Genomic DNA, 23,323 nt, shown 5'->3' on the forward strand with positions numbered 1-23,323 from the left:
CTGTCATTACATCCACAAGTGACTACGCCTCCTTAAAATAATTTGGCCAAAACAGAAGCTCAAGAAGGCCCAAATCATGATCACACAGATAGCAGATAGGGTCATTATGGAGAGGCTGACAGAGCCCATCTCACTGGCTGCTGAAGCCAAAAAGACAGGGCATGGGGGAGCAGCCAGTGGATCTCATCCTGTGCGCTGGCAAGCGTCGGAACCTAACTGTGTATGGCACTGTGCAAATATTTTAAAAAATTGGTGGGCAAACTATGTTAATCTCTTGAATTATGTGATTAACACTGCCATCTACAAATTAAAAAAAAATCATGTAATGAAATATGGTGGGCAGCTCATACATACTGTAAGAATTTAAGAATATAATAAGTGCCATGCTGCGTCAAACCACTCGCCCATTTTAAAGCCCAGCATCCTGTTTCTGACAGTCCTCAATCCAGGTCACTTGGAAGCATCCAGTAGATCATAATGGTACAGTCCATTTCATGTTTATTTCCAGAAGAAAGAGTTGGCATTCCCCCAACTAACTGGCTAATAATTGTTATTGGATCTATTCTTGAGAAACTTTTCTAAATGCTGCTAACTGTCAGGTCAATACAGTAAAGTGCGGCCGCGGTTACCCTGCTTCTAACCCGCTTTCTACTCACAATTTGGCCGCGTTAGTCCAGCCCGCAATTCACTATCCCCTTTAACCCAATCTTACCGCCTCTTTAAATCAACGGGTAATCCCTTCCGCCGCGGCATGTATATGAGGTGTAAACGATCGGATTAGCTATTCCCTCCCATACAGTAACGCGCGCCCCGATTATCGCTTTTTGAACCTGCAGTTTTGCCGCGCGTTTAACCTGCTAACTTCCTTCCTACCCTTACCCCTGCGTTAGAGGCAGGGGTAAAAGGGTAGGTGGCAAACTTTCCCCCAGCCCTCGCTCACCTGCCCTGGCCGCGTCCATGGGTGCCGGTCTCCAGGGCAGCCCAGTCCTCTCTACCCTCCTCCCGAAGCAACAAAAAGCGCGGAAAAGGGGAAAAGTGACTCAACATGTAAATGCCCTCGCGACTCGACATGTAAAGTGTAACTTACTTTTCTTGCAGCCCTCCTCCGGAGACGGACCGCGGCTTCCCTGCCTCCCGGGGATGCCTGCACGGGCCCTCTGCCACGATCGCTCCCGGGCGAATTCTTTGCTAAAGCGCGGCCTCTCCTCCGAAGCTTCTTCGCTCTTCCGCCGTGGCGTCAATTTTGGCGCACGAACAGGAGTTCGTGCGCTTTGCTGGCTTGAGCTGGCTTGAGCGCCCAAATTAACGTCACGGCGGAAGAGCGAAGAAGCTTCAGAGGAGAGGCCGCGCTTTAGCAAAGAATTCGCCAGGGAGCAATCGTGGCAGAGGACCCGTGCAGGCATCCATCTTCGCCGGCGGGGGCCGCTTTCGCCGCCGGCTGCCCCTGGGAGACAGGGGGCAGCCCCCGGGAGGCAGGGGAGCCGCGGTCCGTCTCCGGAGGAGGGCTGCAAGAAAAGTAAGTTATACTTTACATGTCGAGTTGCGAGGGCATTTCAAATGTCATTTGAAATGACATTTGAAATGACAGGTACCAGCGCACCCAGGATACTGTATAGGCGCTGTATATAAGCGCCTATACAATAAAATGGATTACGCTTCATGGACGCGTGTTGGACGCGGCTTGAATTTGCATGCGATTTTAATACAGTATTGAGCAGTAGGTGAGCCGGACTGTGCGTGCGGCAAATGCGGGTGCGCCCGGCACTAACGCAGCTCTTCCTACCGCTCCTTACTGTGTATAGGCGGGCTCGTGTGCACCTTCCATTCGGGTTTGCTGAACTGTTGTAGAACCCATTTGTAAACTTGTAGTAGAGATCATTCTCTAATGTAGAGATTCCCACTGCGGAAATGATTTCTAAAAATCTTTCATCCACAAGGCATTAAACAGAACTGGCAATATCCAGCAATTCCTTCTCCAAATGTACGCTCAAATTATTTTTTGTTTTTAAAGTGCATTCTAGATTGCAAGCTAGTGCCCTTACTGTATCCGTTTAAGATAAACAAAAAAAACTCATTCTAATGAGCAATCCCTTAGATACTTAAGCCCTGCACTACTTCCAACATTGCCATTTACGGGTGTGCGGTTTTAATTTTTTAAGCATCAAGAGTTGGAAAGATGTTTGACTGGACAGTGATTAAAAAAATAATAACAGTAAAAAAGAAATTAAGTTCCTTGTCAGAGATGAAGATGGAGTCAGTACTGCAGGATTGCTGAGGTCTGCAGAGCCTGCAGCTCCCGGATAGCTCGATCTCACCGCCTCATTGCTAATTGCTGGAACCCCCTGAACTGCCTGTAAGTGACCCAGTACTCTTTAAAGCAGTGCCCCCCATGATTGACATTCTATCCTGGGCCCGCCTTAAAGCGGCGCTTCCTAGCCGCTGGCTGGCTGCCGCTGAAGGAGCGGGTAGGGCTTCGTAACCGCCCCTTGGCGGGATACGCCTCTTTGATTGGGCGCGGGCGTGTTGAGTGGCAGGGTCTGGGTTCGTTGGGCTGGCCCGCTGCGTTGCCGGGTGCGGAACGCTTCCAGTCGAGAGATGGCGGCGGCTGCGGGAAGGTCGCGGCTGTTGCTGCTGTCCCGGGGCGGCAGCGGCGGCGGTGCATTGGCAGCGGGCTGCTTCCCTGGCTTGGGAGGCGGCGGCCGGTATCGGCAGCATCAGCATCGGACGGTGAGTGTGTGGCATCGGCGTGCCCCGAGCCGGAGGGGGGTGAGTTATGTGTTAGGGGAGAAAAGCCGCCCTGTTTGCTGGGACGGGCGGAGAGCCGCAGGAGCCCCCCCCCCCCCCCCCCTTTTGAGCCTGGGCGGATCCGGCATCTCGGGAGGACAGAGGCACCCGAGCTGGGGTGAGGGAGGCGGAGGCGGCGGCTCCGGCACAGCAGCAGGGCGCTGGAGTCTATGCGGCCGTCCCCGCCTTTCCCCCCAACTCTCGTCGTCCGGTGACTGCCACCTGGCAACTCCGGGGAGGGAGGGCGAGAGGGTCCCCCGCCGCCTCCTCCTCCTCCTCCTCCTCCTCGCCCCACGAGAAACTTTCTGCGTTCTCCGGAGCAGCCCCCTGTCCCCGGAGCGGGATGCGCTGGGCGTCGGTGTGGCACGCAGGCTGGCATCGGGCTCACGCGTGCTGGCGAGCTGTCATGCCTCGGACGGCGGTCTTGTTCGGAGGTGCCGCGCTCTCTCCCTGCCCTGCAGCCGGCCGATCCTCACCCGCAGGCTAGGTGTTGGCTCGCTGGGCAGCTCCGGAGTCCCTTGCCGGCACCGCGTTCGGCTTCTGTACGGGAGGCAGGGGGGTTAAACTGCAAATGCAGAGTTTGCCTTCACAATTCCTCCAACTCTTCCTGGGCGGTAGGATCCATCCTGTCCGAAGCCAGGAGAGGAATGAGGAAGCGCTCTTTGTCGGTTAAGGATGGAGAAATGTTCATTTACGCATTGCCCGGCTTCCCTGTTCTGATTCGTCGCTTGTCATGTTAGTTTGGCTGTGTTTTATTAGGTCGTTTGCAGAGGGGTATTGTCTGTCAAGTTCTTTTGGTTTGGGGTCTCCCTACCCCGGAATATATACAGCATTTACTTGCGTGTTATTTGCAGTGGTAATCTTGTGGTGGGGTTTTTTTTTGGTCTATGGATGTGGCAAAATAGTTTTTGATTCGAGTGGTAAATAGCTCTCTTTCTTAATGCAAAGCAAAATAGACCTTATTTCCATGTAGGCTTTATACTTTTTCTGTTTAGTCTGATCGCCAGCCCCTTTGCAGCTGGGCTGTGGCTCAGCAGATCAGTGCGGTTTGATGTGCAAAATATCAAGAAGCCCCTCCTTGGCCTTATCTTTTTGCTATATGCCTTTTTCTGTCTAGATGCTGACATGCAACAGAAATAACAAGCTGTGTCTTCTTGCACACAAGTTGGCCTTTGATTTCTTTTTTTCGGGGTGGGGGAGGCAGTCTGCAGGCAAGGCCTGGCTTGAGGAAGCAATGTTAAGTTTATATTTGATCACCACCAGAAGGCTAAAGTTCTTTTCATATTGTTCAGATAGTCTATTTAAAAATAATAAAAAAAAAGCTGTCCACAGCAGTTAGAAAGATGGACCTTCTTTATTTTATGTAAGTACTGGTAGTTGTCTAAGTAGTTCTACACTTGTGGCTTTCTGTTCTTTTTTTTTTTTCCTGGAAAAAGTGGCTCTGTATAGACCGTTCCTTTCAGTGTGATGTCTTGGGTTAGCATAGGGAGTCAAAAGGTTTCTAAGGTCAGTAGCCCCATTACCACTAAAGATCTGTGTAGTGAAACTGTTTATGTGGATTTATTTTTAAATTGAATTTGTACAGGTTTCTTGTGGCTGAAATGAGTAAAAATAATCAGAACCTGTTCTTTAAATAATAACTTTTGGATTTTTAAGCCTGCCTTTTCAAGTGATGCTCAAGACAGCTTACGGCTTTATTAGAATTCAGATGCAATAAGTTGCTTCCCCAAAGAGCTTATTATCTAAATGGGTAACTGAGGCAGCGAGGTCACGAGGAGTGTCACTGGGGGAAGTGGGATCTGAGCTCTAGTGCTTAGCCCACTTCTCTAACCACCAGCCCACACATCTTCCTTCTTCTTTTCATGAGAACCAAAATAAGTAAGAGGAACTTTTTTTTTTTGTACTTCTAAAAGCTAAGGTTTTGCTTTTCCTCATGTTAATTTTTATTTTGGATAGGTGGATAAAATCATTTTTCACTAATCTGACCATTTTTTTCCCCACTGCTCACCTTGTCTTTTGAATTCAGATGTGTAAAATTCCCTTAGTAATGTTTCTAAGAGCCTGATTCTCTGCAGTTGGCCTTTTCTGTGCCTGTAGGAAGAATCCTGGGGCAGTTGGGGGGGGGGGGGAGATTATTCTGTCAGAAATAAATTGCATTATACAGGTCCCTGAACCTTAGAATTGTGCTGTCACTTCTGGCTGAGCGATGCCAGTCCTCTGCTGGCCTTGTGCTTAATCCTTCATCTTAAAGTTGGTGGTGCTCATTAGTATCTCTCTCTAGCAAAAGCTTGCTGCTGGTGGGGTCATGCTGCCATAATCATAAGGAGAACAAATATTGTTTTCTTGCTTATCCCATAAACAGACCATTTCTCTACCTGTTCCTTGAAAGTATGTACTTCTGTCTCCTTTGTCCAAACTCCTCAATAGTTTCAGTAATGCCTCTTGCTTGGGGAAAATCCCATGAAATTGGTTGTCATTACAATGTTCCCTCTAATTTCTGACATGCTATGTGCACAAAAACTTTGTGTGCAACTTTTCCAAAACTTAACTTAATGTTGTACGTCCAAACTTACAACTCAGCCTACTGGGGTTTAAAAAAAACCAAAACCGAACGTGAAGACCAAGTGAAATGTTAGTATCTTTATATACTATGTGCCTACATGTAAACCGTTGTGATGGTATTTAACTTAGCAACGGTATAGAAAAGCTTTTAAATAAATAAATACTTCTTAACTAAAGAGGCTACTAAGGTATAGCAAGTAGAAAGCATAATAGTTTATTTGTTTTATACCATATATACTGGGTGACTGCGCCTCATAACTCAGTTCACAACTTCACAGCCCACAATATTTACATTTTTTTTTCCCTGCGGTCTTTGACATTTGTCCATTCGTGTTGGATTCTGTCAAGATCTATATTTCTGCCATCTAGTTGATAGTTCTTCACATGCATGATCATATCCAAATGCTCTGTCTGTAACAGATTCTGCAATTTGGTTTTCGTAGCATTCATTAAACTGAAGCCACGTTCACAGTCTACACTGGATGTCATGAATGTTGCTCCAATATCCATCAACACAGCGAGGTCTTTGAATTGTTCATTTTGAGTTACAAACAACAACATAGATGACAAATTTGAAACAACTTTCTTTGATTTTCTCAGCAACAATGAATTTGAAGTCGTATTGATCAACTACTGTTAACTCCTCAGGCAGAAACTCTTTATATTGAGCACAAAGTGATTTTATGTTATCAATTCTGAAATCGAAGTCACAATTGACAAGTGACCCAATATCAAATGCAGCCCATGCCTGTGCTTCCTCTTCTGGAAACCTTTCATCCAGGTGGACACACAAGAGATTGGTAAATGTGATCAGCGAGCTTGTGTTGACTGCACTATTGGTTGGTACCTGTAATAGTGCTTTAACACTTGGATTCCACTGAGTTGAGCTTGTTGGATATTGACTTCTGATCTTGTTCAGTTTGCCTCGAGCTAGATGGTGAGCTTCTAGAGTTTTTAAAACCTTCTTCTGAAGAAGAGACAATGAAGCCAAATCTGTTAGAACACCATTCAAAATTTCCAGAGCTACCCTAAACTCAGATGTGCTCAGCTTCTTGAAACAGTATTTGGCAATTGGGTTTTTTTCCCCACTCTTCCTCAAAATATTGTAACAAAACAGCATAGTTTCAAACTATAGCTTGCATAATAAAATGCCTAGACAGCCATCGCACTTCATTTAAAGGTCTGAATGCCACTGAATCATGCTCTGAGGCGTCAACGATTTCTTGAAAGTTAATTCTCTTCGAAATAGATCTACTAAACATCGAGTACACAATTCTGATAAGAGTTTCATTGTCTTGCATCAGTTTGACTTCTTTCCATGTATCAGTTATTCCTAAATCTTCACGATGTGCTACACAGTGTTGCTGAGTTAGGTGTGGGATTTCTTTTTTCAACTGTGCTGCTACTCCATTTTTTCTTCCTAATATAACAGGCTCCGTCCGATGTAAACATAACCATCTTCCTTAAATTAAGCTTGTTTGATGGCAGATACGATTAAAGCAGCATTGCAATGTTCTAATCGCAAAATGCCACCAAAAGATACTTTGTAATCCAAAGCATTGCTAGGCCGATACTTAAAGTATTAAGCATTTGGTCAAAGATATGTCAGTGCTTTCATCAACTGTTAAAGTGCGGAACAACACCGAGGGAAATTTCTTGCATTATATCATTTTGAACAACGCTGTTGATGACTCCAAGAAATTCAAATGCATAATTTTTACTTCTCCAACTATCTGGTAGCTTTACAAATTTGGCCATGTGTTCATTTATATCTATAACAGCCAGCATAGAGGAGTTCAATTTGATATCTAGCAAGACTTTGTCAATCAGGACCTTTATCATCTGGATTTGAACGCTTCCGTTCTACAACGATTTTCCTCCTTTTGCTTTTCTTCTGGAGTCTTTAGTAACAGGTCCTTCAACCCACTGCAAAATAGTGGATTCATATTTTTCAATTTGTTACACTGTCAGTGTAAGATTTACTTACTAGATGTCTTTTGAGGAAATCCAGTTTCCAGACCTCGTTCCAACTTTTACCCGTAGAAAACTCTCCTACAGCTTTCGCTTCAGCACAGATCAGACAAATGTCTCCTTTACCTTCATCATATGAAAAAGTTTTGCACAGGACTACACGAGTTAGGTCATGTGACTTCACGGTATTAGTTTCAGCAGTCTCATCTAGCCATTTGGGTTTAAATGATGTAGCTGTTCTCTTGCGTTTTAACACCTTTACTCATTTCGGTTTTGTGCATTCAAATCTTATTATCTTAATTGTAATTAACTTAAATATTATCAACTTATTTAAACTTAACCTGTTGACACTATCTTTTTCTAATGTTCTTTATAAGTGATTTATATTACCACATGGCGTCATACACTCTGTCATCTAGCTGCTGACGCAGAGCATAGATTCTTGTATGCGTGTGTAGCCTAGCAATGCTGGCATCCCTCCCATCCACACTGTGTCGCTGTACCCTGAACCGCTGCAGCTATGCCATTGGAGGTTGGGAGTATGAACTCTAATGACCTAGCAGGCTAGCAGTCAGTTACAAGTGGCATCCTGGGCTCTGTCAGAGAGCCGCATCAGTGAATACACTTAGGCCTAAATTCACTGGGGTTACAGAAACTTTGGAGCAAGTGTTTAAACCAATACTATGGACTGTGTAGAGATGAGTCGGAGATCTCTTAACCCACAGAGTGGCACAGACATTATGTAGCGCATGTTAGGTGTCTCCCATCATTGCTGTGCAAGTATAATGATTTTATGCCTAACAATTTGCCAAGTTTTTTGGAAAAACTCTAGGATTAAAAACTCTGTGCGCTAAACTTTGTACCATGTGCGCGGCCTTCACGGGCCATGTGCATGCGCACAGCTTAGAGGGAACACTGACGACAACTGCTATCATTGGATTTCGTTTTAATGCTTCAGTTTGGTGTATATGTGGAGCTAGCCAAACTGAAAGCCCTTCCTGTCATGTGATCCCTAGATGAGCCATGGGTGGGTTAAGATGGGGAAAGCGTGTGCGAGAGCCTGTACTGGGTGGGTGGGAAGAGACTAGGAAGTGTGTGATTCTGGATGTGTTCATATAATTTTGCTGTACCCATGGTTCTCTCTAAAGCAGGGCTTCTCAAATCCATAGGGCTCTATTTCATGAGCATCAAAATAAGCAACATAAAGCGATATGTAAGCAAATGTAGCTTATGAATATTTATTGTGGATATCCCACAAGCCATTTCTGGGTTGTTGGTACTCTGCGTTTGAATTAGAAAATCCTGCTAGAGTAGGGATTTTCAGCTCATAATCCTTGAGAGCCAGAAGCGGGCCTGGTTTTCAGGATGTCCACAATGAATAATTACCATATATATATTTACATATGTTTATCCTAGGAACAGGGTTAAATAGCATTTTGTGTTCAGTTTGCCTCTTTGGCCTCCTGAATAGTCCCTACTTTGAATAAAATATATTTTGCATTTATGAGTATAAGTTCTTGGTCAGAGGCAGCCAGTATGCGGGCTTTCACCAAAGATGTACTCTGCAGAACTTATGTTCTATACATTGGTTCTCAAAAACAAGTTTTCCCATCATTCAGTTCTGTACACACTGGAAACTGGTTTCCCTTGTTATATAGGTACAGCTTATACCCTAGTCCCAGTCACCATTTGGGGCAGTCCTCTTTCTAAAATCACAGTAGAGATTCTTGCAGGAAGACAACTTTGCAGGTTTCAGGCTGCCCAGCCTCCTTTGCTGCCATAGTTTAGTCGTCCTGGTTTCTCGTAGAGGGAAATAGGTAGTCTTCCTGTTTCATGGACCATGCAGACCACGATCAGATTCTACCCAGGTAATCTGGAGTCTGGTTTTTAAAACTTTCTGGCTGGTTCTGATGAGAGAGGACCTAGCAAGAGCATGGATTGGTTCCTGCCAATATTTTTATTTATTTTAACATTCAGTACTTCTCCCTAGGTTTGTTCCTCTTCTTCTGATGCTGGACTCTGCATGAGTGTGGCTAAAAATACATAAAGACACAGTGGGCTGGTATCCATCCCCTAGGTACTCCTGGGGGAATTCTGTACACAAAAACTTAATTCTGCAAACTTTATATTGGTCAAAATAACAGAATTTACATAAGTCTTTAACTTTTTTTCTGTATTAATTAAAAATGTTATTACTTAAGGATGCAGAATTTTAAATATTTTGAGCAGAATTTCCCTAGAAATTCACTGTAAGAGTGTCCCTTCCACTCGCTCTCCCTACTCCCCTGGCCACTTTGCCCTCTCAGGCCCCAACTCCTCCACCTGCCAGTATCTCTCCCCTTCACTTCTAGGCTTAACCCCTTCCATTCTATTGCTAGTCCCAGAAATTGACCCTGTTCTCAGTACCGCTCTTCACACAGGCTCCCTCTGTCCCTCTCTCTCACACACATGCTCCCTCTCTTTAATACACATACACCCACCCTCATACAGGCTCCCTCTCTCTCACACACACACACATCTCCTCATACAGGGTCCTCTGCCTTGCATACACACCCACACAAGCTCCCTTTCTCTCTCACACATACATCCTCACACAGGCTACCTATGTCTCTCTCTCACACACCCCTTCACACAGGCTAGCGCCCTCACATACACACGATCCCTTTTTCATACACATGAGCTCCCAATCTCTCAAATACACACTCCTTCACAATCTCCTCATATAGACCCCCTCTCTCTGAAACCCACACTCAAGCATCCCCTGCCCCCTTTACCTCCCATGCTCTCTCACCCTCCCCTCATATAGGCTCCCTCTCTTTGAAACTCAAGCATCCCCCCCTCTCTTACCCCCCATGCTCTCTCTCACACACACACACACATTCTCTCACCGGGGCCGGCCTGCCTGCCTTTGCCATTCGCGGCACACAGGAGCCTTCCAGTTCACCACGAACGGCGTGCCGGGGCCTTCATCTTTGCCGCAAATGGAGCACATCCTGTGGCACACGCAGGACGTGCTCCGTTTGCGGCATGCTATGGTCTCCTCTGCTATTTTCTGTGCAGATTTTGGCTTTTCTGAGCAAATTCTGCACTCCGCAGTAGCGCAGAATTCCCCCAGGACTACCCCCAGGTAACACTTTCAGTGAGATCCACCACTTGAGTACACATAGCAGTGTGCCTCAGGCTCTTCCTCTCCTGACAGGACCCACTACTTAAAATACAAAGCTGCGTTTACACTCTGAATCCGCTCACAATAGATACCAGGATTCCCAGTGTTTTATTAATGCTAAGTTACATTCTAGAAAGCAAGGCAGAATACACAGATATAGCAAAGGCAATAGTTGCAGTGAAAACGTACTACAAACTTTTTTTTTTTTTTTTCCCCATATGTTTAGGGTAACTGAATTGCATCTTGTTTGGTGAGGATTCTGTTACTCTGCCATTTCCCTCTTCTGCCACTTGCTAGACTCTTTCCATTTGCGTATCTGAAACTGTTTTGAGAAACACAAGCAGTTTTCCCAAACACAGTCCAGGCTTTCTCTAACAATTGTAATTCCCTCATCACAGATCCTGCAGATCTGCTGTTTACCTCTTATGTTCTTAGTCGTTAGTTATGTGATGTGTCGGAGTGAAAACTCCAAATTCACGTAGGCCTAGCTTCTGATTATTTCCTTGTCAGCTTGTAATGGAATTACTTATAGCCAGAGCAGTCAGACTCAAGCTATCTTAGTTACTCTTGAGGAAAATTCTGCACCAAAAAAAATAAAAATATTCTGTGCATACTACTAAAATTCAGTATATTTTGTCTATCAAAATAACAATATAATCACTATCTTTGAGTTATAAGTAAACTGTAGTACAGAAATGATAATTCTCTCAGGCGTATCATAATAGTACAAGAGAATGCAGTGAACCACTCCCCACGTTTCCCAGGTGTGACTCAACTGCTCTCTCATTCCCATCCACCTCTAATCTTTCTATCCTTGAAGCTGTGGCTGCTGCAGGCTCTGTCCCAGCTCTCCTGAGCTGCTTCCATGGCCACTGTCTGCCTTTTCCTTCTTAAGGCCTTGGCTTCTGATTTTGCTGCTTCCTTTTGCCCTAAGTGACCCATTGGTATAGCTGCCATACAAATTCTGTACAGAGTTTAGAGATTCTGCTTTGTGTAGTGTGCAGAGTTCCCGGTGTACTTGTTAAACCAGTCAGTCAAAATAAGTATTTGCCTCTGGCTGCTTTCCAGCAGTGAAATGGGTGGCTTGACCCTTTAGTGAGCAGATTTCCTGAAGTCATCCTGGTGTGTGTGTGTGTGTGTGTCTTTCTCTCACTCATATTTATGGCAACACTGACAACTGATTGGCTAGCATGAGCATTATTATTTTTTTTTAATACTCATAGTAGCATGCAAAAGTGTGTGTACATATATGTGCAAAGCAATGGGCTAAAAGTAAATAGATGGTGAGATTGGTATGGAAATGGCTGTTTTGTATAGAGACTGGAGAGACGTAAGGCTTTGGTAGCAAAATATTTGTTTCTGGGGCGCTGTCAGTTTTTGGGATCTAAATCTGTTCAGAAGATTACTTCTGAGACCTGCGTATGAGAGAATCTTGGCTATGCCTCGATCTGTAATGACTTGTTTTAGATGCTGCTATATTTTGTAAAAGGAATAATTTCCAGCTTTTTGATTTTAAATTGTGCTCTTCGGTGACTGTGCAAACTTGCTTCCTGGGTGAAATGGTGAAACAATACCTGAAGACAAAAAGATTCAAGTTTTAGGTTTGCAGCTACCAACCTCTACTCATTTTTTATTCCTCCTCCTCTTTGATGTCTCGCTTGGATGTAAGGTTGAAAACCCATGTAATTTTAAGCTTTATCAGTTTCCCTAGGGTTTGTATAACAATATTTGAACTTCATGAACAGATATCTGACTGAAGCTTTGCATATCCCCAAGGATTCATACCTCTGACTGCTAGAGCATTTTAGTTTTCTACGAAGTTGGGTAAATATATTTAATTGGCCCTGAAAAGTTGAATTTAGAATACTCTAAATTTATTACACTTTTTTTCTGGAGTTTTATCACAATTCTTAAACTGACTGTTTTAAAACAGAGCAGCGCAGTTCGTTGGCTAGGATGCGTACGAGTTAATGCTTGTATCTCAGGCCACGCAGGCTGGCAAGAAGCCTGTTTGTAAATTTTCAGGATTTTGGGGATAAGTGTGGGATTTTTAGTTTGATATCTTAGAAGTTGTAAATCTTGTATAGCAATGAACCTTAGGGTTTGTTTTTTTTTGGTTTGTTTTTTTTTGTTCTGGCCAAATTACAGCTTTCCTAAGTACAAACAGGGGTTCACCTCTTGCTAATGTAATTTGATTCATTGCTGTGTGTTTCAGAAGGTTAATGGTTTTGCTTATTAGGTCCATCTTTAATTTATAACTGCCATTTTTATTTTCATAGTGCTACCAGAGGTATGCAGCCCAGATACACATCAGAGCCTCTCCCTACTCAGTAGAGCTTACAATTGGTTCAAGACATCCAGATGAGGCAACTAGCCTCAGGAAGTATGATAGTAAATGTGGTTAAGATCAAACAAGGCTAAGATTAATATATTAAAAACAAAAAAAACCTCTACCATGCCAAAGTTCATTTAGAACTGAGACAAGGCTTCAATATACCTAAACTAGGTGATTTAGACACAGTTAATAATCTTGTTTTGATAGAGGGAGGTCTGAAGGTGATAGATAATTAGGTAGTGGTCAGGTCTCAGGTGAAGATGGCTTTCTCACTGAATATGATCACACTATGAAGGAGGATTTAGCTTCCTTATTAAGATGTATAATCCATGTACTCGTTACCCCTGGTTCACTGTATAATAAAACAAATCTATCTTTAATTTGTAATGATGGCAGGTTTAAGGACCTTTGCTCTAATTACAGAGCTATTGATTTACTCAGTTGTGATAAGATCTTGGCAGTGGTTTTAGTATATGGCTTGGCAGGTCTTCTCCCCACTGTTATATACCATAACTAAATGGGGTTTGGGGCTAAAATCAACAAATGACATTTTATTAAATGGAATTCATCTGCCAGAAATTGGGCTTCTGCCTTGAAAAACAGAAACTGGGGTGACTGGGAGGAATAAGTATAACATCTCGTCACTTCAAGGCAGGACTGAGGAAATGTTCTTAGGAATAGCACAAGTCTCCCTGGTAAGCAACAAAAATGTAAGCAGAAGCTTGACTATTTGCACCTTTACTCAAAAATAGTCCCTTTCCTTGTTTAATTCTACCTAACATTATTCCAAAACCTCTGCTTTAGCTGTTTTTTGACCAGATTAGATGGTAAATTGCAGGGGGCAAGTAGTGTTTCTGTACAGTGATGTGTAATATACTGGGCATATTCAGTTGTGATCGTACATTTTACATAGGCCTGGTAGAATTTGTAAGATGTGTAGCATTTTAAGAAAACACGAGTGATCATCAGACAAAACACATGTACAGTTTTTAATGTTTCAAATTGTGCTGTTCTGTGATGCATAATATTTTAATCATTAAACAAGCCATAGCAATAAAGGAAATAATAAAATGATCCTGTTCAAAATCTTGTACACCCTTCAATGTTTTGAGCTGATAATATACACTCACAGGTTCAGATGTGCACATCTCTGACTTGTTTGATTGTAATTAGTGTCTGTGTATAAAGTGTCAAGAGTTTCTTAGCTCTTGAAAATCCCTTGTGTATTTCACCCAGGGCTGCACTGATTTTGGTTATTGAAGCATGGGGAAAGCAAAAGAACTGTGAGAGGATCTGTGAGCAAACGTAGTTCAACTTTTTGGCTCAGTGTGTTCTGTCAGTTAAAAAAAAAAAAAAAAAAAAATCAAAAAAAAAATCTAGAGATTATTAGGAAGGAAATGGCAAATAAAATGGTGATGTTATAATGCCTCTGAATTGCTTCATGGTAAGCTTGTACCTCCAATACTGTGTGCAATTCTAGTCACCACATCTCAAAAGATATAGTTGCACTGGAGAAAGTGGAGAAGGGCAACCAAAATAAAGGGCATGAACGGCTCCCTTAGGAAAGGCTAAAGATGTTTGGGCTGTTGAGCTTGGAGAAGAGACTGCTGAGGAAGGATATGAACGAGGTCTTAAAATCATGAAAGGACTTGAATGGGTAAACACGAATAGGTTATTTACTCTAAGATAATACAAGGACTAGGGGTTAGAAAGTAGCACATTTAAAACAGATCAGAGAATTCTTTTTCACTCAACACACAATTAAGCTCTGGAATTCATTGCCAGAGGATGTGGTTAAGACAGCTAGTGTAGCTGGGTTTATAAAAAAGTTCCTGGTGGAGTCCATAAACTATTAATCAATAGGGAATACACTGCTTGTTGCCAGCATTAGTAGCATAGGATCTATTTAATGTTTGGGTACATGCCAGATACTTGTGACTTGGATTGGCCACTGTTGGAGACAGGATACTGGGCTTGATGGACCCTTGGTCTAACCCAGTATGGCATATATTATGTTTTAATTTTATAAATTTGGGAAAGGATATAAAAAGATATTTAAAAAAAAATTGAAAATGCCAATCAGTACTGTTCAAACTCTGATCAAGAAATGGAAAATTAGAAGACTAAGAGATTTTAGACATGACTGCCAAGAAAATTTGTTGGGATGCAAAGAAAAACCCACAGGTAACTTCTACTGAAATACAGGCTACTCTGAAACAAAGTTGTGCGGGTGTTTTTGTTCCAGTATCTCCTTATTGTGCTGCATGGTAGAGCTGCCAGAAAAAAAGCCATTGCTGCACCAATGCCACAACACACCAAACAGCAACTGGAGAAGCTTAAAAACTTTTGGAACAAAATAATTTGGAGTGGTGAACACTGTTTAAAGAGGAATCAACAAGGCCTATAAAGAGAGGCACACCATCCCTACCGTGAAGCATGGAGGTGGAGCTCTGCTGTTTTTGGTGGGGGGGGGGGGGGGAGCAGTGAGCTACAGTGGCACAAGGAATTCAGTCAAAATTGATGGCAGATTGAATGCAACATTTTATCGAAAAATATTGGAGAATTTGCCTCCTCAGCCAGTAAGCTGTACATGGGGTGCACTTGGACTTTCCAACATGATTATCTGAAACATTAGGCCAAATCAACCCTTCAGTGGCTGCAGCAGAAGAAAGTGAAGGTTCTGCAGTGGCCACACAATCTCCTGACCTCACCATCATTGATCCACTTTGGGGAGAACTCAAACATTTTATTTAATATATATTTCTATACCGGACTTCACGAATGGAATTCACATCAGGCCGGTTTACATGGAACTTGAACATGCAGTTCAAGGTAGGCAACCAAAGAATTTACAGGTCTGGAGGCTTTTTGCCAAAAGGAATGGGCAGCTTTACCACATGAGAAAAAAAAGCTTCATCCACAACCATCAAAAAAGACTGCAAGCCATCTCTGATACCAAAGGGAGCAATACACGATATTAAGAACTAAGGGTATGCAAACTTTTGAACAGGACTATTTTATTTCCTTTATTGCCTTCATTCTTTCAATGATTGTGCTATTCTGTGATTAATTTGAAATACATTAAAATTAAGATGTGCTTTTCTCTGATCACTCGTTTTCTTAAAATGCTACACATCTTACAAGTTCTGCCAGGTGTATGTAAACTTATGAGCACAACTGTCTACTCAGACCCATATTGTATTTGCTAGCATATTTACATGCCTGTTTTATATCTCTGCCATCTAAAAGATTACTTTTATAGCTCCTTTTGAGGTTAGAGTTGCCGATGATCTGAGGTGGGGAAAATGCTTGTGCTCCTAGTTTCTCAGATTGGCTAGATAAAATAGGACAAGTGAAGTGTTTTTTTTTTTTTTTTTTCCTGGAAAGTGAACCTGTTAAAGTCTAAATATATATTTTTAGAAATATGGTCACCTTTATTCAATATTAGAGCGGTATGATAAGAGTTGGGTAATATTTAATATGTACATTTTAAATAAGGAAGATAAATGTGAATTTCAGTGCTATAACAGTATTTTAATATCTACTACTACGAATGACACCACTGAGAACACTTCAGTATTAATTTATGGCTTATTAAACTTTAAATCAGATTCACAACTTATTAAGCTTAACATTTCCACAAAATTTTACAATAACATACATGGTGCTTTATTTTTGGAAGCCTCAACTATTCTTGGCAGTATTGAGCAGAACATATTTGAGAATCATTAAAGATTTAACTAATGTGTATATATTCATAACCTATGAATCAAATTCAGATCTCCCACGTTTAGTGTGTAACACTAGTAATGAGTCATCGGTTGGTCTTGGTTTTATGCTTCTTTTTTTTTCCTTTTTCCTAGACTTTGCACATTTTTCCTCTCTTCTGCAGTCTAGGTGAAATAGGCAGGAGTTGCTTGTTTTTTTGAATCCTGACATGCCCAGTGACCTGCCTTGTATTAATACTAATCTCTCTTGTGCGTGCAAGAGCAGGCGCATAGAGGATCGTGGGAGTTGGTAGGAAGCAAATGAAAAGCTGATACAACTTCCAGAATCTAGGGCTTAGGTGGACATGGATTAGGTGAGGGGAGCTGCGCAAGCCTTGCCTGACATCTAACAGCTTGCTACAGAGGGTTTGAGCATTTATTAACTGGAGACGTAAGAACTCTCTCTTTTTCTGGAGCTGTCCTGGCTCAGTGTGGCACACTGCAGGAAATCTGGCTTCTGTTCTTGGGTTGTGCCTTCTGCTCTCTAGGCTAGGCAGGACTGGGAGTCCCGCAGAGAGCGGGGGCGATGGGAATTCCAATCATTGGCAATAGCTAGAGGTCCATATTCAGACATAGCCTGGATAGCAAAGTTAACTGGATAAACTTATCTGGCTCACTTTGGAGGTGTATTCAGTAATGAAACCACACTTTTTCCTAGCATGTAGTAGATGGACTCGGGACCAATGGGTATAGTGTGCTCCTGATAGCAGTTGGAGACAGTGTCAGATTTCAATCTGATGTCAGCACTACATATACCTGTGCAAGAAGCTCAGCTCTTCAGTATTTCTCAGTCTCCTTAGCAGTTCGGGACTATACACATGCTTGCACAGCGTTAGAAAACCCAAACCAAAGAAGAAAATTCCAAAGAAATAATCTTACTTCTACAGACGAGCCCCGCTCTCCTGCGGTGATACCTAAGGGTCCTTCCCCCAGTCGAGAATTCCTGAGGTGATTTCAGAGATCCCTTGGAGGTAAGCCTCGGTCTGGTAGACTTAGTACCCAGGAACGGGAGTGGCTGAGAGGAAGTGGGTGCAAGACCAAGCTTGGCGGTGAAGGTAAATTCCCTCTCCCCCACAGCCGGAGACTGCCCGGCTCCAGACCGGGAAATGCCGAGACACAAGGTAAGGTAGAAAACTTTAAGTCTCCGAGGCTCGGATAACTGTTCAGATTGCCAGCCAGCGTCTGTCCCATTGGGTTGATCAGCCCAATCTGGGCTAGATCCTGATCCGACTTGGGGGTCCTCCCACGTGGAGACCCTTTTGGGGGGGATTGCCATCTTGCTCGCGTGGTCACCAGTGCCATTCCCCCCCCGCCCCCTTGATCGCCTTACTATCCGCTGAACTGAGCCGTGCGCACAACGGCGCGTGCATACCTTCGCAGCTTGCCCGCACACCCTCGGCGCTCCAAGAGCGCATATCTAAGCCTCCCGGCGCGTGCATATAAATGCACAGACAGAGTTTGAACGCCCCTACGCGCACAAACCTTGGCACCACCGGCCAAGAAAGCCAAAGCACAAGCCCTCTGCCCAGCCTGCCACATAAGAGCTGCGCAGCAGGAAGAGGCTACTGTGCAAGATGGCTCTGGGAGAACCAGGGCAAGGTCCCCTTCCCCCAGCCAGTACAGGAATCCAGATCCACCGATTGGTACCCTGGACCTCTCTATCCCCAGCTCAGCACTCCAGACAGGGCTCTCGGAACGCCGCTGAGTTAAATATAGACTTAGGAACCTTTTCCTGGGTGGAATTCTTTAAAGGTCTGCAAACCTTTGTCCAGGTGCAATCGGCACCACCAGTGACACAGCCACAGCCTTCACTAGAGGACCCAAACCTCCCAGACCCTTCTAGGGACCTCCCCCGGACAAAAGCCTAACCTTAAGAGACATGGACACCTCAGAGGAAGACGAAGACTCCCTGGAGGAAGGGGAAATCCCTCCAGGAACGGAACCATACCAAACCATGATGCGTTTCTTTTCCAAAGACGAGCTACCAGACCTCGTGTCCCTGAGCCTGAAGGAGCTGGCCATCCCAGGCACAAGCACCACTAACCCTCTTCTGTTCGGGCTCAGTCAGGCCTCACGCCATTTCCCATTGCTGCAAGCTGTATAACAACTGATTGACCCGGAATGGAATGTTCCGGAGGCCAGTTTCAAGGGAGGATGGTCCTTAGAAGCCCTATATCCACTGGAACCCTCAGCCAAAGAACTCCTGGTGTTTCCCAAAGTGGATGCCATGGTCTGCGCTGTCACAAAGTGCACCACCATTCTAGTCGGAGGAGCGGCACACAAGGATGCTCAAGACAGATGTCAGGAATCCATCCTTAAACAGTCATTTGATGCAGCAGCTATGTCGCTGCCTGCTGTGCCGTGGTGACACGCACATGCCAACAGAGGCCAAACCAGGCCACAAGAACTTGGCAATTACTCAAACAAGAAGATCCCATGCTACTGATGCAATTAATAGCAGTGGCTATTCTCTAAGTAATGGACTTCTCCTCCAAGAACTTATCCAAACCTTTTTTGAACCCAGCTACACTAACTGCACTAACCACATTCTCTGGCAACAAATTACAGAGCTTAATTGTGCAGTGAGTAAAAGGCTTTTCTCCGAATAGTCTTAAATGTGCTATTTGCTAACTTCATGGAATGCCCCCTAATCCTTCTATTAACTGATTCACATCTACTCGTTCAATTCCTTTCATGATTTTAAAGACCTCTACCATATCCCCCCTCAGCCATCTCATCTCCAAGCTGAACAGCCCTAACCTCTTCAGCCTTTCCTCATAGGGGAGCTGTTCCATTCCCTTTATCGTTTTGGTTGCCCTTCTCTGTACCTTCTCCATCGCAACTATATCTATCTTTCTTGAGATGCGGTGACCAGAATTGTACAGTCATTTCTCTTCAATTAAGGGCCTTTTGGTCAAGTCAAAATTTTTTTTTAAGGTGAAATCAAGCCACTGTAGATATAGAATGAGGATACTTGCTCACTATGTCTCCAAAAAAAGGCAGTAATAATGTAGTAACTCAGTAGCAGATGAGGATCCAGTCTGCCTAATTGACCACTATAGGTAGATGAGTATATATCTTCCTCTGCTAAAACAAATACCTGCTCCCCCCCCCCCCCCCCCCCAAATTTGACTTACTCATTTCTCTCAACCTCTCTGTTCTGAGTATATTTAAGTGACCAAAGCGGTAAGGAGCAAGGAACAGCTCCCCTATGAGGAAAGCTAAAGAGGTTAGGGCTGTTCAGCTTGGAGAAGAGATGGCTGAGGGGGGATATGATAGAGGTTTAAAATCATGAGAGGTCTAGAACAGGTAAATGTGAAACATTTATTCTTTCAGTTAATACAAAGACTAGGGAGCACTCCATGAAGGTAGCAAGTAGCACATTTTAAAACAAATTGGAGAAAATTTGTTTTCACTCGGTGCATAAATTCTGGAATTTAATTGCCAGAGAATGTAGTTAAATCAGTTAGTGTTGCTGGGTTTAAAAAAGGTTTGGATAAGTTTCTGGAGGAGAAGTCTATAAACTGCTTTTAATCAATAAGGAATAGCCATTGCTTGTTACCAGCATTAGTACCTGGGGATCTAGTTAATGCTTGGGTACTTGCCAGGTACTTGTGACTTGGATTGGCCACTGCTGGAAACAGGATACTGTGCTTGATGGAAACCAATATGGCGCATCTTATGTTCTTTAGGGATGGAGTGTGTTATGCTTTTTAATTGGGCAAAGCAGAGGTGTGTTGCATAATAAATTCCTGATTTGCCATAAACTTCAATCAAGTAGCAAGCATCTTCAAAATATTTTTAATAAAGACTTCAGAAGCAGTCCACAATCTAATGTAAAGGCAGCAAGCATGTAAAACACTTAGATCAGTCTCAACGACTACAAATTGTATTCCACAATAGGTTCCCCAATACGGGCCGTGTTTATTTTGCAGGTAGCTGCGTCAGGAGGGACAGGAACGACCAGAGATCTACAAACTACACATCATGCTCTCTGTTCTTTCAAGAGTCTTTCTTGTTAAAGACCTCTGGGGGGTGGGAGAGAGCTGGGCTCTGGCCCTGAGGGTTCTCCCACTGGAGGGGAGTGGGGGTGAGTTATGGGAGGTACTGGAAGGTGGTGGGGCAGTATGGGATTGAAGATGTAGGGACTCTTGCTGTAATTAAACCTGGGGAAGTCTTATTAGCAGTGTCTTGGGTGGTGGTAAGGAGGTTCAGGTTCTGGTTAAAGTAAAAATGCCCTAATGAATCTCAAAACCACAGGGTCTTGTGACAGTTTATACCCAAATGAGGACAATGGTGATGTTTCTGTGAAACGGGTGTCTAAATACACTTTTATATGCATGTTTAGTGTTTTTTTCACAAATTAAACTCTTTTAGAGATTCATTAGGGCATTGTTGGCTGGATGATTTGAGTGGTCCTGGATACCTCTAGTATATCAGAGAGGTTTGCACTTACTCCCGGCTTGCTGCCACCCATCAGAATAAATCCTACGTACTTTACTCATTTATTATAATTCTCAGAAAATTCACCTTGTTACAGAAATGAACCTGTTCATTTACGAATAGGAGACATCGGTATAAAGTAGCATGGCAGAGAAAGGAGCTGATCTTTGTGTCAGACTGAGCATCCATGTTCCATGGCTTGTAGGACTGCTTATAAATGACATGTAAAGGAGCACTGCCACCATCACCATGGAGAAGAGAGAGAGAAACCTAGTAAGGAAAGCTAGAAGTTGAAAGGGAGAAACCTGAAGTTCATTTCACGAATGTATATTCAATCAAACTATTTGGTAAGAACTGTAATAGACCTGACTAGTATAGGGAGTGAGGTAGGAAGAGAAACTCATCTGGGAAAAATAGGCTGAATATGTAATCGATTTGAAGACATTTTATCCCAGTTCTGTAGTATATTGGTTGTGGGTTTCTGCCTTCCTGAAATGGCTCAGTACTATTAACCTGATTTCATTAAACCTTTGTACTGCATAGTCTCTTCCACTTGCTGCTTCTCCCTCCCCGTTTCCAGCCTGGTAATCTGATTTGCAGAGAGTAATTCGGATTACTGCAGTGCAGTGACCATATTAATCAGCCTTGGAGCCTACTGTCCCAACACAACAGGGACTGGGATCTGTTATTGAGCACTCTGCTTTCACGTGTGCTGCAACTAAAATTTGAAGTTATTGTGCACCCCTGTTCATATGTAAACCAGCATGATGTGATTGTATCATGAATGCCAGTATATAAAAAACCAAAATAAATTAAATAAATAAATGTCTCTTCGCTGCAGTCTTGCAGAGAAGTGTTGGAGCTAGTAAGTCTACAAAGGTTATGTCAATTACTGTTAGCAAAATGAGTGCCACTTGTCCTGTGAGAGCTCCAAGAATGAAACTCTTCTGATGCATGGAGTGGAGCTTATCTGCTCTCACCTCCTGGCACACTGTTAGAAGTCATTTTGCCTGTTTTAAAACTGCTGAAGTTGTAAATGCTCTCCTGTGTGTGTGTGGGGTTTAAATCGGAAAGGTTTCTTTTTTTTTTTTTTAATGAAGGAAAATGCATCCATATATCTTACAGTTCCTCTTAAAAGGGCAGATCTCCACACAGTATATACCAAACAGCATAACAGCAATATGAAAATGTAGCATAAGATGGCCAAAACACTTTACTTACTCATAATACTTTTACTTCCCTCTCCCTAACACCTCCAGCAAAGACCCATGACCCTTGATAGCCCTGAGATCACTCTGAAAAATTACTCCTCCATATGTGCCAAGTTAGATTCACCAGTCTTCTGACCAACTAAGAACCAGTGTTAAATTCTATAAAATTTAAACTCTTAAATACCATTCGCTTAAAAAAGGCCAGCTAAACTTATTTCCAGTTTCTTAGAATTAGTCTGTGAATCAGTGATGGTGCAAACTGACATCACTGTCGTTCATGTGTTCCTTGAAGCTTCCCCACAGAAGAGATACCCAGCAACGTCTCTTCTGGCACCTTAGCAGCTTCAGCCTCTTGTGAGATGACCTGCTGTCAAAAAAGCTTTTTGACAGAGTTCTTCAGTCTGTGGGTAACCATATTGACAAACTAACCTCTTTGACCATAACGCCTCCAGTAATCAAGGGCTGCCGACTCATTCCTGGGGGTAATGTCTCCAAACAGATTTGTTTTTTTGTACGTTCCTTGACAGGCATGAACCTTCTTCGTAAGCCAGGGTATGTTGAGTACGAGCTCAATCTCTCAAATTCACTGCTCATGTCATATTTTTTTTTTTATTATATCATGCCAAAGAGTTCCTTCTGTAGTTCAAATGGTGCGCTATGCACAGGCAACATGTCTAGATGTGCCAGAAAATTCTTTTGAAAGCAGATGCTCTATACAATTGGGACTATTTCTGTATCTTTCTGCCTCCTTTTCTTGGTCTCTAATTGCATCATTTGCTACTTAAGATCTTTTCTCTCTCTCCTTAGAATTCACATTTGGTACTGATACTTCTGTCAGCAATGCTGTTCTTACCCTTTTCTCCTTTACTATAATATCCAGTTTTCTTGCATCAGGCATCCTATCTGTTGGAATAGGAGTGTCTTCATGCTCTACAGTTCTCTCGGCATTGTAATCCCAATGCTTTTCTGTCCCTTGCTAAGGAGGTGTTATCCCTTTGAAGTAATTCTCCCAGTACCATACATTTATCCAGTTCTGTTTTAAGCCAAAACCCTTTTTAGCAGACAATTCCCAAGCTGCAGAGAT

General features: G+C 43.2%; 1 protein-coding gene across 1 annotated transcript in view; it reads left to right on the plus strand.

The window, feature by feature from the left end:
- Positions 1-2,550: 2,550 nt before the first annotated feature.
- Positions 2,551-23,323, plus strand: part of MCU (mitochondrial calcium uniporter) — a 319,500-nt gene continuing 298,727 nt past the window's right edge. Inside the window, exon 1 of the mRNA XM_029609126.1 lies at positions 2,551-2,727. Within this exon, the coding sequence (XP_029464986.1) occupies positions 2,596-2,727 (132 nt within the window). The 5' untranslated portion in view covers positions 2,551-2,595. The remainder of the gene's footprint in view (positions 2,728-23,323) is intronic.

The sequence above is a fragment of the Rhinatrema bivittatum genome, chromosome 7 (assembly GCF_901001135.1).
Source record: "Rhinatrema bivittatum chromosome 7, aRhiBiv1.1, whole genome shotgun sequence".
Classification (NCBI taxonomy): domain Eukaryota; kingdom Metazoa; phylum Chordata; class Amphibia; order Gymnophiona; family Rhinatrematidae; genus Rhinatrema; species Rhinatrema bivittatum.